Below are 13,225 nucleotides of genomic sequence, written 5' to 3'. Positions count from 1 at the left end.
ACCGTTGCATTGTAAATGCTTGTTTACTTTTGTTTATTTGATTTTCACAATCAACAATGAAACAAAAAAAAACAGTACAGTTGAGCATTAACTGTGTTTGATGTTGATTTCAGGTCCATGTACATACATACGTTATCAAAACAATCATTAATTACGATCCTGGATAGCAGGGTGAGTGGGAAGTGCATATACATCACTATTACATCTGCCTACTCAACGGATGATTGGGTTCCCCCGCTTATTCCAACACTTTGAGGGGTGTGCTGCTGCAGGGGCGGCATGTCTCCTACGTCCTGCATGGCTAACAAATATGAGTGGAATGGCTGCCAGATGTTGAGTGGGCTGCAAGCAGGCGGTTGCATCAGTGCGTATGTATCGCTATTTGTGTTGAAATATGTCATGCAGCGTAACCATGCTTTTAATGTGGGTGAGAATTTGCTACTCTAATTTATGGCTAATTTCCTTTTGGCAATGAGGAGAGCAATTGCGACAAAGCATCTCTTAGGTTTAGGGAGCTTGTGCGTGGGTGCCCATAAGTGCCAGTAGTGGGGACGGTGTAAGTTCCATATCAATCATATGAGAGAGCACTGTAAAGACTGCTTTCCAATATCGAGCGATCTTATCGCAGGTCCATGCCATGTGTGCAAAATCTGCCTCTGGAGAGCGAAACCTGGGACACACGTGTGGGCAGAATGGGTCCATGCGGTGTATTCTACTCTGTGTCATGGATGCCCGCCAAAGAAACTTAAGGTGCAACAACTTGTGGTTGGGAGAGACTCGGCGTATTTGTATACAACCGCTGGGCCACTGTGAGTCGGAGATGGGATGGCCCAAATCCTACTCCCATGCGGCACGCACTCCAGCATCCCGACTTGGGAGTAGGGTTACTGCGGCTTTATACAGCCTGTATAGCCTGGACATAAGATGGAGCCCACTCTTGTCTGTGATAACCCCTGTCAGAAGAGGGAATTCAGGGGATTCGAGGGGATAACTGGGAATTCTGTCCCTCACAGCCCCCGTAGTCGTCGGAATATAAAGCGGTCCATTATTGTGCCGTCACCAAAACAGGGGTCTTCCGTACGTGAGAAGATGTGACCGCTGGGGAACAAGTCTTCAAACGTTGCCAGGTGAAACTTTGCTAACATGCGGTTCACCGAGGTCTCCTGTAGACTTGGGACCCAGCCATTTCCCGCCAGCGGCAGTGAAGCAGAGTACAGGAGGTGGGACCCAGTGACACTAGTCAGACGACGCCAGGCCCAACTCGTTGTGGATAGCGTCCGAATGTCCTGCGGGTCGTGCTGGTAAGTACGTTTTCCAATAAAAATACTTTTCACTTTAAAAAGTGGACACAGCAATTTTTAAAGTCAGGAATGATAACCTATGGGAGGGAAAAAAGAATTTAGTTTTGAAGGTAAGTACACAACTTACATATCCAGTCTTAGGTGTCTGTGGTCAACAGCAGGCAAGGTTTGAATCAGTACCAAATGTGCACCACCAGCGACATAGGGGCGGCTGGGTGCAGCGGTCCAATTCGGGGTTGGGTGCCCAATGTTAATCAGTGGAGGCTGGGGGTTAGCGAAGATGCGCTGCTCACAGGTAAGTAAAGAGGTGTCAGGGGTCGATCTCCTCTGGGTCAGGTAAGTTCATGGAGGGCCACAAGGCATCACCGAACTTACACATTCAGCGGCACATAGATGGCCGGGTGCAGTATGCCAACACAGCATTGGGTGAACAATGCAAATCCATACTGGAGACCGGTCTTGAAGAACGACTGCAGGCTCAGGACAAAGAAAACCCAAAGCTGCTCAGGTGAGTAGTGATGCTAGGGGACGTAGCGACACCATTGCAGGCGTCTAGGTAGAGTCCGGCATGAGTCAGCCTACGGTGGACTCTGGCTCAGAATCTTTGGGAAACCTTTGCAGGACCGGTGTACCACTTGGACTCAGGCTGTGGATGTCTGGTACAGAGGTGAGTCCGGAGGCGGGTTCGTGGTTCCTCAGGGTAGAGTTTTTATCTTTTAAAGTTGGTTTCTTCATGAACAGGTCCACTGTTATTGGGATATCTTGATCTTTGTCAAAGGCAGGCAGTCCTTCCAAGGTCTTAGAGGTCGCTGGGGTGTAGGCTGGGTTATCTTTTGGTGCAGGATCGTCAAGGGCTGCAGACAGGCTTGTAGAGCTGTGGCCAAGTCTGTTGGTTTCTACAGTCTTCTCTGCTGATGCAACACTGTAGTGTCCAGCCCGTTTTAGGAAGTCCAGAATCTGTTTTCATGGTCTGGGGTGCCACCTAAATACAAGATTTAGGGACGTTACAGGGGGATTGACCAGTAGGATCCAATGGGTCTCTTATCTGGGGAGCCTACACCCGCTATTATGCCACCTTCCTGTGGGAGGGGGCATAGTCCTAGCCCTGTTTTGATAAGTCCCACCATCTTCAAGATGGTAGGCACTGGAAAATGTGCTTCGCCTCTCCTCCAGAACCTGAGAGATGGTGTTGGCAAAGGGGAGGGCACACCTCCTACTCTACCTTAGTTTTCCTACTGGTTCGCCCATCAAAAGTGTTTTTTTTTTACCCGGGGCTGCCATCTGCTGCTAGTAGCAGAGGCGTAGGTCGCATAACGAAGGCGGCAAGACCTTTGAAGCTTCCCTCTCGAGCAATGTGCCTGTCTGGGAGAGGAGGTGTGACTCCTCCGCCCAGGATGGGCTTTGTTTCTCGCCTCAAAGAGCAAGGGCTCTCGCCTCCGGTGTCCAGAAACATGTCTGGTGGTGGAAGCCAGCCTAAAGCCAGTCAGTGACCACATCAGGGTTGGTAGGTTTTCAGGGGGCATCTATGAGGTGCCCGCTGGATACATGTTTTAATAAATCTAACACTGGCATCAGTGTGGGTTTATTTAGAGGAGTGGTTTGTTGTCCAACACTGGCTCAGTGAAACAATGTTTGTGCTGGGGAACTTGAGTTGTCGGTTTTCAGCCCATGTACTCTCTATGGCTTCCGTTGCACTTAGAATATTTAAGAATAGAATTAAATATTGTAGGGGCTTATCTGCTCATGCAGATATGCCCACACCTGAAATATAGTAGACCCTGCCTTAGGACTTGTAAGGCCTGTGAGAGGGGTGACTTACCTATACCTTAGGCAGTGTTGCTTGACATGGCACACCGGCAGTGTACCCAGCTGCGGCCGGCTCAGGTGAGCGTGGTGAGGCGGGGCAGGGTGTGGCAGGGGAAGCCAACTGACGGCAGGGTACGTATTATTTATTTATTTAATTATACCTATTCCGTCATCTGTCGACTTCCGGACCTCCCACCCCGTTTACCTGTACCGGCCGCCGCTGAGTGTGCCATGTCGACTTTGTTTTTTTTTCTCTGCACCAAGGCATGCAGGCTGCAGTGGTAGTTTGCATGGCCTTGGTGAAGGGTTCCTAGAGGACCCTCTTCAGTCCCAATGCCCTAGGTACCATGGGTACCATGCACTAGGGACTTACAGGGGGGGTCTTAAGTGGTGCCAATCGTGGTATGGTTTTAGGGTAAGAACACTGGTGCTGGGAACCTAATTAGCAGGGACCCAGTACTCTACAGTCACAATTGCACCAAAAGCAGGCAAAAAGTGGGCGTAGCCTTGTCAAAAAGGGTCACTTTCCTACATACTGTCACTTTGCATTGTTTGGGTAAGATCACTGCTTCAAAATGTCCTCTTCCTCATTCACCCTTCCTTAACCTCGCTTCCCCTTTCTCATGTTATGCCCCTAACTCCCTCTCCCTAACTCTTTGAGATGCCCTTAAGCGTGGCCTGATTTGCTGTACAAATAATTACACAGCATTACAAAGCCTCTTTCTTTCAGGTGAAAGTGGGCACTCCATCCCTGCTTCATGGGACCCTGCGTGAATACCAGCAGATCGGGCTGGACTGGTTAGCCAAGCAGTACAAGAAGAACCTCAATGGTATTCTGGCAGATGAAGCGGGGCTCGGCAAGAACGTGCAGGTGATTGCCTTCCTTGCTCACCTGGCCTGCAATGAAGGTAAGGACTACAGCAGCTACACCGACTTCAGCTGCTGACATTGGTGTTTAATGTGCTGGGAGAACCTGTATGAATGTCATGAGGGAAGTGGGAAAGCGGGTAGTGAAGAGGTTGATACGCCTTTAGTTTTTTGTACTTCACTTGCCATCCAAGTCTCAAAAAATAATTTTCTGCCTTACTAAAAGTCAGCTTATCGTTGAAGTATTGAGCCCCCGGGTAGATTATAAACCTTAGACTATACACAGACTCTTCAGTCAATGCACAGACTATCACACAGAAGTCTTCTCCGAGCACACAGTAAACAATAAATCGAATACTGTGCCAACAGAGGAATATTCGCTTGAAGAGAGACTGCATATGGACAGTATTGATTTATTGTATACTGAGTGCTCGGGGAAGACTTCTGTGTGATATTATCATCTGCATCTGTGGATTGTGGTGGGGTTGTATGGTGACCGACCTCTCTTCCCCTTGAAGCACCATTAGAGACGCTGTATATTTTACACATTCTCTGACTTGCTGAGCGCCCTTTATATCTCTGGTTACCATTTAATTTAGAAATGCACAGACTAGGTTAGTGCTTGTGACCGGTTGTAGGGTACTACTGTGGTTTATTACACTATCACAATCCAAAAACTAACAGTGCCCGTTGGTGTAACATTTACCTTTTACTTACCTCAGTCAATGAATAGGTACTCCGAGTAGTGATATTTTTGATTAAGTACTCTTGTTGTAGCAGACGACCAGTATGGTGTGGGTGCTCCCCAGTAACCACTTAAATGCTTAGTGCAGAGTCACTGAGAATTGTGAAATGTGTGATAGGAATGAATGAAAAGATATCTATCATATGAGCACTCGACATGGTTGTGAGATATTTTTAAGCTCTTTTTGAACATCTGTCTCAAAGTGGATAGCTTTTATAGACGCCGTAGCTTAAGACTTCCTCTTATAGGGAAATAGACTTCCATTATGTTGTTTTTTTTATTAGCATGTCTGAGCCTTCTGGCAAATGGATCCATAGTAAACATGACTGCTTTGAATCTACATGAAGGATCCTTCCAGCCTGGATGCCTGGCACATTCTGACGTGTCAAAAACAAACACCAGAAGTCACGTTATTTCTTCCTGTATGAAGCTTGAGTTGGAGACCTGTCCTGGTTAATACCCCTCTCAATCATGGAGTTTACTGGCCATCCATTTTAGGGATCTCTTCTTTCCTCAAACTAAATCTTGTACTAAAGACCCAGAGATTCAACACCTAGACTCCCAGATTCACTGGCTCGAAGTGAAATAGCAGATTTCACAGAGCCCACACTTTTTAATCGGAGACTGACTTGCTGTCATCCAGCTAGTGCCTTTTATTTTCTATACTGTCACTCCTTGGTGCTCTTGAAATACAGAAAGTTCTTTTCTGGCACACTCGTTCCACACCATTTTCTTTCTCTACAGCAGATAATTCCTTTGTGGATCACAGTTCCCACTTTAGGAAACATAACTTCTCTTGAGGGTGTTTGCCTAGATTGGGTGCCATTTGCCACTTCACATTCCCTCCCACTGAGAATTGTGTTATTATTGCGATAGGTGCTGCTCTTCTTTCAGCATCCAGTAGGTGTGACCTTATGCTAATTCCTGCTTATTTTTAATGGAGGGTCTTCTGTGAATTCTGCAAGTATAATATAGCTGTCTATCTGAGGTTGATCACTCCACATTCTGCTGGGTGAATGAGGAAGACTTTTCGTGTACACAGGCGGAAGTCTAAGAGCATAGTGTGGCGTGTTGCATATTCTGCATTTCCAAAACACATTTGATTTTTTTTTAAAGTCTTATGATCTTGGGGTGTTCTTTAGTTGTGGTTTCTGCTGATTTGTGTTTGATATACCCATTTCCTGAAGGTAACTGGGGGCCACACCTGATCGTTGTGCGCAGCTGTCGAATTCTGAAGTGGGAACTCGAATTGAAACGCTGGTGTCCAGGCCTCAAGGTCCTTTTGTACTATGGCCGCCAGAGAGAACTGAGGAAAAAGAGACAGGTGTAGTAATTTGTGATATTTATAGCCTGTATAGTAATGAGTGTTAATTACAGAATACAGATTACTTCCGCTGTTGTTCACAGTACACACCATCACGCTGAGCCGGATGCACTGTTTCTGATGTTTATAGTGTACACAGTATTGAGCTGGATACAGGCATTTGAAATGTTTGCAGTATATATAGTACAGAGAGAGTACATAAGCCTGTTAGTATTGTTTTTGCTCTTCGTAGTACTGAGCCAGGCGCAGTAAGTTGCAGTGTTTACTGTATAAGGATTACTGAGATGGGTTATCAAGAGCTGTGATTACAGTATGCACAGTACTAAGGTAGGTTCTGTGATTTTCTGAAGTTTACCATGTACACAGCATAGTGTCAGATGCAGCAATCTCAAATATTTTCAGTATACGCAAAATATAAACGGTAAAAGATTTATGAAAATGAACAGCTTTTGATTACTTGGGTAGCTTCAGTAATTTGATTGTTCGCATTGTACACACTGGGGAGATTAGTGCTGTTTCTGATGTGTACATTGTCTGCTACTGCCTCACAGTTGCACTCTCACACCTGTGGTTCAGTGAGCACAGAGAAATGGCAAGTTTCTGCTTTTTCTCTTCTTTCATGTGGGGGAAGAGGCGGAAACCTGAACTAAAGTTCTGTGTGTATCCTTTTTTGCAGGAGTGGCAGGAGCCCAACAGCTTCAATGTGTGCATCACCTCCTACAAGCAGCTCTTCAAAGGCCTTCAGGCCTTCATGAAGATGAGGTGGAATTACCTGATCCTGGATGAGGTCCAGCACATCAAACCCATGACCGAGAAGCACTGGGTGGCCCTTTTCAATCTCAGAAGGTAACTCCTGAAAGTTGTCTCCATTTGCCTAATTACTGGGTTTAGATTATGGTATGAGAAATTACATTTAGCTTTGTGCTGCTGCATTCTGAAGCGTGTCTGAGAGCATGACCTATTGAATGGCTAGTTGCTTGGTGCAGTATGTCAGTTTGTTTTAGATGCAGGCTTTACATGCACCTTAACAGGAATTGAGTCAATCAAAGATGGCAGACCTTTTGCCTTGTTGTAGTACAGACACTTGAAGATGTTTTTATTATCCTTAATAAGACTGTTACCTACAAGAGTTCATCTCAGTTTGAGAACTGCCAGTCATTGCAGCCTGAAAGTCATTGGTAGATGACAGCATTATGAAGATGGTTATAAGAAGGCAGTTGCTTGCCTCTAACACATTTGTTTTATTTTTGTGTCTGTCCCAGCCAGCGGCGCCTACTCCTGAGAGACACACCTCTACAAAACACCATGATGGAGCTGTGGACTATGGTGCACTTCCTGATCCCAGGCATATCCCGTTCCTATCTAGACTTCCCAGTAAAAACCGGGAGTGAGGAAAACCAGGATTATGGTCACAAAGTGGTCATCAGGCTGCACAGGGTAAAACCGTTAAGCCTTTCTTTAATATTTCCCTTAAAAGTTTAATCACAAGCTAAGTTTCCTTTAGAGTTATCATTGACAGTGTTTTTTCAACATACCCCTTTTGTATACTTGATCATATGTAAGTGATGGGTATTTGAAGGGTGTAGATGTAGTGAGAAAAGAAGGGTATTTGGGCTGATCTTTCCACCATTGTGACTTGTAACTGAGTGTGAAGAGTGGGACAGAGAACTAGACTTAATGACTCTTAAGTAATTTTTGTTCTCTGTGTGAATGCTTCGTTCAGTAGTGCTTTGTTTGTGCCTGTTTCTGAGGTTCATGCCTGTTTCTGAGGTTCATGCCTTTTTAGGATTGAGTTGCAAATGGGGAAGATTAACATGTGTTTCATAAGGGTTCTGGACAGTGTTGCATCGAGATGGGATAGCTGTTGGGTGAAAGATGGGGGCCGCAAGATAGGCGTGCCTGTTTGCCTGTAGTAAGACACCCCGTTCTGTTCAACAATGCATGTGTGACAGTCCTTATCTTGGTTTCATTTGACTGCTAGGTGAAAGCACAATAGGACTGATGTAATTCAAAAGGATGAACAAGAATCGCTAGCCCTAAGAGGCTGCGCCCCAGAACAATTCTCCTTTTGTTGGATATAAAGAAGGATGAGCGGGACTGGCCAGTGGATATAGTTACAGTGTGTGAGGAAGTCTCAGCACAATGTCAGCCTGTTGGCGTTCTGTTACTTCTACTGCATAACCCTGCAATATGGAAGAGTCCCACATGTAGAAGCATCCTTGGTACACTTAGACAACACGCGCATACTTCATTCTGCTCCAACACAAGACAGATTTGTTGCACTGGACTTTATCACAGCAGAAAATAGTACAGCAGCAAGTTTCACAGATGCAAGAATAGCCTGTGCCACAAATGCAAGGATGACCCTCGCACACCGAATAGGCTCATGTTTGTTTTGGCATCATTGTTTCTTTGTTGCTCCCATTGAACAATACTTTTTTAGCAACATTGCAAGGGAGAGGTGTGTTTGCCTAGTCGATGGATGGTATCCCTTTCTGCCCCTTCAGTGCATCTTGTTGCATGCAGTAGAGCACTTTTGTGAAAGCATACCATTGTGATTCCTCGGCTGCAAATCACCTCGGTCAACAGGAGGCTTTGCTTCTCCTTCCAAAAGCCCACATGCTGATTAAGAAATCAGGAAAGAGGGAAATCGGAAAACGTGTATGCTAGAGACACGGGACCAAGCCCTCTCCGGCATAAACACCATCCACTCAGAGACATCGAGGTGCCAGCACTCAGATTTAATCAAAAAACAGATAGCTTAAGGCAGGAAAGAAGGCGCCCCGAGCCCAAATGGCATACCACCCGCCCTATACAAAGCAAAGAACAAAGAGTGTTCCGAAATCATGCAACCCCTATTTTTGGAAATCAGATTACTAAACAGGATTCCAGAATCTTGGAAGGGCTCGACGATTGTCCCAATTCATAAAAAGGGAGACAAGGCTAAACCAAACAACTATCGCTTAGTAGCCCTCATTGACAACGAGGCGAAATATTTTGCCGTAACTATATTAGAGGAGCTTACACTTTGGGCTGAGTCAAACATGATAATACCGCTGAACTAAACTGGATTCAGAAAAACGACTGGGACATCAACAAACATCATTGCCATGTCTTTAATCACTGATGCAGCAAAAGCATCTAAGATTCCCTTACATCTGTGCTATATCGACTTTAGCGCTGCATTTGATAACATCGACAGAGGACGACTTTGGGGCAAACTAGCGCAATGGGGTCTACCACAGCGGACCCTAAATATGCTGCTGCTCCTCCACACGGACACCTGGGTACTGGTGAAATTAGGAAGCGGCACCCACTTGTCCTCAAAAGTACCAACTACTAAAGGCTTGAAACAAGGGTGTGTGCTTGCGCCAATCTTGTTCAATCTTTACATGGCGGACCTTTCGAAAGCGCTCGACGACTGTAATTCTCATTCCCCAAGGATGGGAGGAAAAATCTTGAGTAATCTTTTGTATGCAGATGGTGTAGTGTTACTCAGTCACACTTACATTGGCCTTCAACGACTCCTTATTGGAATGCAGAAATACACCAAGGAAAATTACTTAAAAATAAATCTCAGCAAGACACGCACAATGTCATTGTACACCAACAAAAAACAACAGAAGAGCTGGTTTCTTGGCGGCATAAAAATTGACCCAGCTTGCGAGAATAAATACCTGGGAGTCACATTTGATAAGGAAGGCTCTTTTGCACAACAGAAGCAGGAAATAAGAAGGAGAGGCTTATTGATTGCCTTGACAATGAAAAATCTGGCAACCTGACTGATGGGTTCGACAATGACCCAGTTTCTGAAGGTAATCCGGCAAAGCTGCTTCCCTCGATCACATACGGCAGCGAGGCAATGCGGGGAACGGACTCCAAGGACCTGGACAGCATACAGGTCGAGGCCTATAGAACAATGTTCTCACTCCCGATTTACACATCTCCAGCACAAATAAGATTGGAGTTCGGCCTCCAAAAACAATATCTACCCAGGCACGGAGCGTACATAATTTGTTGCCACAAACTAACAAGCGTGACTACAAACACACTAAACTGTATGCTATGGAGCGACATACAAAGCAGGGGCACTTCAGAGGCAAGAAAATACCTCCAGTCAGCCCTGGCAGTCACCAAACTCTCAGAGTTTTGGTACAAACAACTTGGGCACAGCAATTCAAAAAAATAGTCTGGAAAAACGTCAAATTACTCTCCTTACTGGAGGACAAGGCTTTATTTGCAAAAAGATCACATGCATGGATGACTTTAAATTCCTACAAATCATTAACACCACAAATATACTTTAACCAGGGGTACCCTAAAGCCATAAAAATTAACGTTCTAAAGTACAGATTAGGGATTTTGCCCTGCACAGGGCACTTACCACCACGGCAACAAGACCTGCAGGCTTTGCAATGCCAACAAGGGCGACATCCTTCACATAATTTGTCTATGCGAAGAACTGCAACAGGCACGCCAATTGCTTCTTAAAGATCAATTTAAGTGAAGAGTGATTGGCACCAGAAGGCAAGCGGTGCTTGCCTGCCTGAATCCATCAAACACGCAACTGAACTGCAGATTTGTGAAATTCTTGAGAGTCGATGAACTGAGAATGCCAAAACTGACGGATATCATTAAAGACGCAGGCCGAGTAGTAGACGGGCAATAGAACCAAATGGCACCTTATGGAACATGACTACCTAACACCAGTGCAATATCATTTAGCAAGAGAGAGATCAAGGTAGAGCACATGGGGCAGACACGGCATATGGCTGAACAGGATGAGAGCTTATTACAGAGAGACCGGCACTCTCAACTATGTGTTTTATTCTGCTTTGCTGAGTTTCTCTTTTTATGGAAATTCTTAAGGTGTTTTTATAACTGATGTTTTAAGAGTTTTTTGAAATTTGTGTTGCAATGGTTTTAATTAGCTATGCAAATAAATAAACTTTAACTTAAACCCACATGCTTATTAAAATAAAGAATGAGAGAAATCGGCTCTAAATGAGTGCCCTCATGTACGGAGCAAAACCCTTTATACTACCACCATTAGCATGGAAATTATAGATCATATCATGTCTGTGTAGAATTCAAGTCAGAAAAAAACATGCACTTTAGGGAATGAAAGAGAGAATTTTAAACCGCAAACTCAAAAAAGTTAAAATTAAAGAAAGGAAACCAACTAGACCTTTTATTGGGAAAGGAGTTGTGCTATCTCTTCAAAGGGGTAAAGATGGAATGACCTATGCCTCTGCACTAGAATTGTCACCCACTAACCCCTGCTCGCAATGGCTGCTGAGGAACTGAACTGCACCTGCCTTGAAGTGGGAACATCTTTACTAGGCCCAGCTGTCTAGAAGACTCTACATTGGGCTAGCTTGATGGTCTGAGAAAAACCAGGAACTAGAAGGCAGTCCTAGCCTAGCTATCCAGGAAAGAGCGAAGGAGCACAACTTGGTAATCGACATGGCACACATCCCTGTGTGCCATGCCCAACAACACTGCCTGTGGCATTGGTTAATCACCCCTCTAACAGGCCTTACAGCCCTAATGGCAGGGTGCACCATACCCAGGTGAAGGGCATAGCACCAAGAGCAATATGTCCCTATTGCGCCTGTGCCTTTCACAGATATTGTCAGTGCAGTGAAGCCATTTTAAGTTCATGGGCTGGGGGTTTGTCAGCATGAACTCCACAGCCCCATGATGACTTTACTCTAGCCTTTGAAGTTTGGTATCAAACTTCCCAGCACATTAAACCCACACTGATGCCAGTGTTGGGTTTAATAAAAAATACACACAGAGTGCATCTCAGGGGTGCCCCCTGAAAAATGATCAACTCTGGTGTGGTTTCTGACGGGCTCCCAGCCATCTGCTTCCACCAGACATGTTTCTGGACCCTTGGGTAAATAGCCCTCCGCGTTCTGAGTCCGGGAACAAAGCACATCCTGGGCAGAGGTGTCATGCCTCCTCCCCTAGGATGGGCATGGTACGCAAAGAGGGAGCTTCAAAGGCCTGCCGCCTTCGTTAGCTACCCCCAGCCTTTTGCTACTATCTGCAACTTACTCCAACCGGTTGGAACTTCCATTTTGGGTGCAGGAACCTGTGGAAAACCTAGCCAGGATGGGTGGAGTGCTCAACTTTGCCAACCCTACCCCTCAGTTGGGGGAGGCGAGGTGAAGCACACTTCTCAGTCCCTGACATCTCGTAGGTGGGGGGACCCCTCCAATCAGGAAGAGGCTTATGCCCCCGGCCCACTGGAGGGTGGCATACTAAGGGGTGTAGACACCCATGGGAATGGACCCATTGGTCCCAACCTGCACACCCCTTTATTACCCCTAAATGTAGTATTTTGGGGCACCCCTGAAGCTTGCCTCTTTAGATTTGATGTGACAAGAAGGAGGACTAAAGAGTGGTGCTGCAGAAGAGGACGACAACGAGAAATGCTTTGTCCCCGGCTCTACAAGCCTGTCTCCTGCTCTGAATCCCTGCGAGCTGTACCCGGCATGTCCTGCAGCCAGCAGCCTCGAAGAGCCCTGGGGGACCTGCCATGCCTTCCAAAGAACTTTTATCTCCTGTGGACACCAGATTTGTCCAACACCAACCCAAGGCAGGACTCCAAATCCACGAGTCCTCACCACTCTGCTCCTGACTCCCAAGCCAGCGTCTGAGTTGCCCAACACCCCAGCGAGGTCCCCCCGGCGAACCTGACCTGAGTGTCAGAGTTGGACGATCTCCGCCGACCTTCTCCGCGAAGCCTGCAGCCTCATCCTGAAGAATCCTCCCAACCGCTACCGAAACAGGCTAGATGAATCGGACACGAAAGGACACCCCTGAACCTGAAGCTCCTGAGTCGCCTAACTGAGGGTGTCCTAGTTTCTTGCAACTCATCATCTTCATCCTTCAGTTGTTGGTTCTCTTCATCCAGTCTTCTGGCTCCAGCCTGCTTTTCTTTTCCGTGACTGATGTTCTCCATTGGAAAGCATTGTGCTCCCGACACCTCCTGAGCACCCTGCACCTGACTGCCCCTAGTGATGTGGACTTGGTGCCAACCTGGGACCCCCTTTGCCCTGACCTTAACCCTAGGAGTTTGGCTCCTGAGACCTAGTGGGCTGCACATGAGCAGTCCCCAACCAAGTGCCCCCAAGCCCCATTGGCTAACATCGGCACCCTGCACTCTGCTAC

At 46.3% G+C, this 13,225-nt stretch overlaps 1 protein-coding gene across 11 annotated transcripts in view; it reads left to right on the top strand.

The window, feature by feature from the left end:
• Window positions 1-13,225, top strand: part of EP400 (E1A binding protein p400) — a 522,955-nt gene that overhangs the window by 148,936 nt on the left and 360,794 nt on the right. For all 11 annotated transcript variants that reach the window (XM_078667964.1, XM_078667963.1, XM_078667968.1 and 8 more), the window contains 4 exons: window positions 3,838-4,015; window positions 5,907-6,043; window positions 6,720-6,889; window positions 7,306-7,480. In XM_078667964.1, coding sequence (XP_078524090.1) covers window positions 3,838-4,015; window positions 5,907-6,043; window positions 6,720-6,889; window positions 7,306-7,480 — 660 coding nt within the window. The remainder of the gene's footprint in view (window positions 1-3,837; window positions 4,016-5,906; window positions 6,044-6,719; window positions 6,890-7,305; window positions 7,481-13,225) is intronic.

This window comes from Lissotriton helveticus, chromosome 11, assembly GCF_964261635.1.
Source record: "Lissotriton helveticus chromosome 11, aLisHel1.1, whole genome shotgun sequence".
NCBI classification, from domain to species: Eukaryota; Metazoa; Chordata; class Amphibia; order Caudata; family Salamandridae; genus Lissotriton; species Lissotriton helveticus.
Note: the sequence above shows the minus strand (reverse complement) of the source record. Positions and strands in the feature narration are given on the sequence as shown.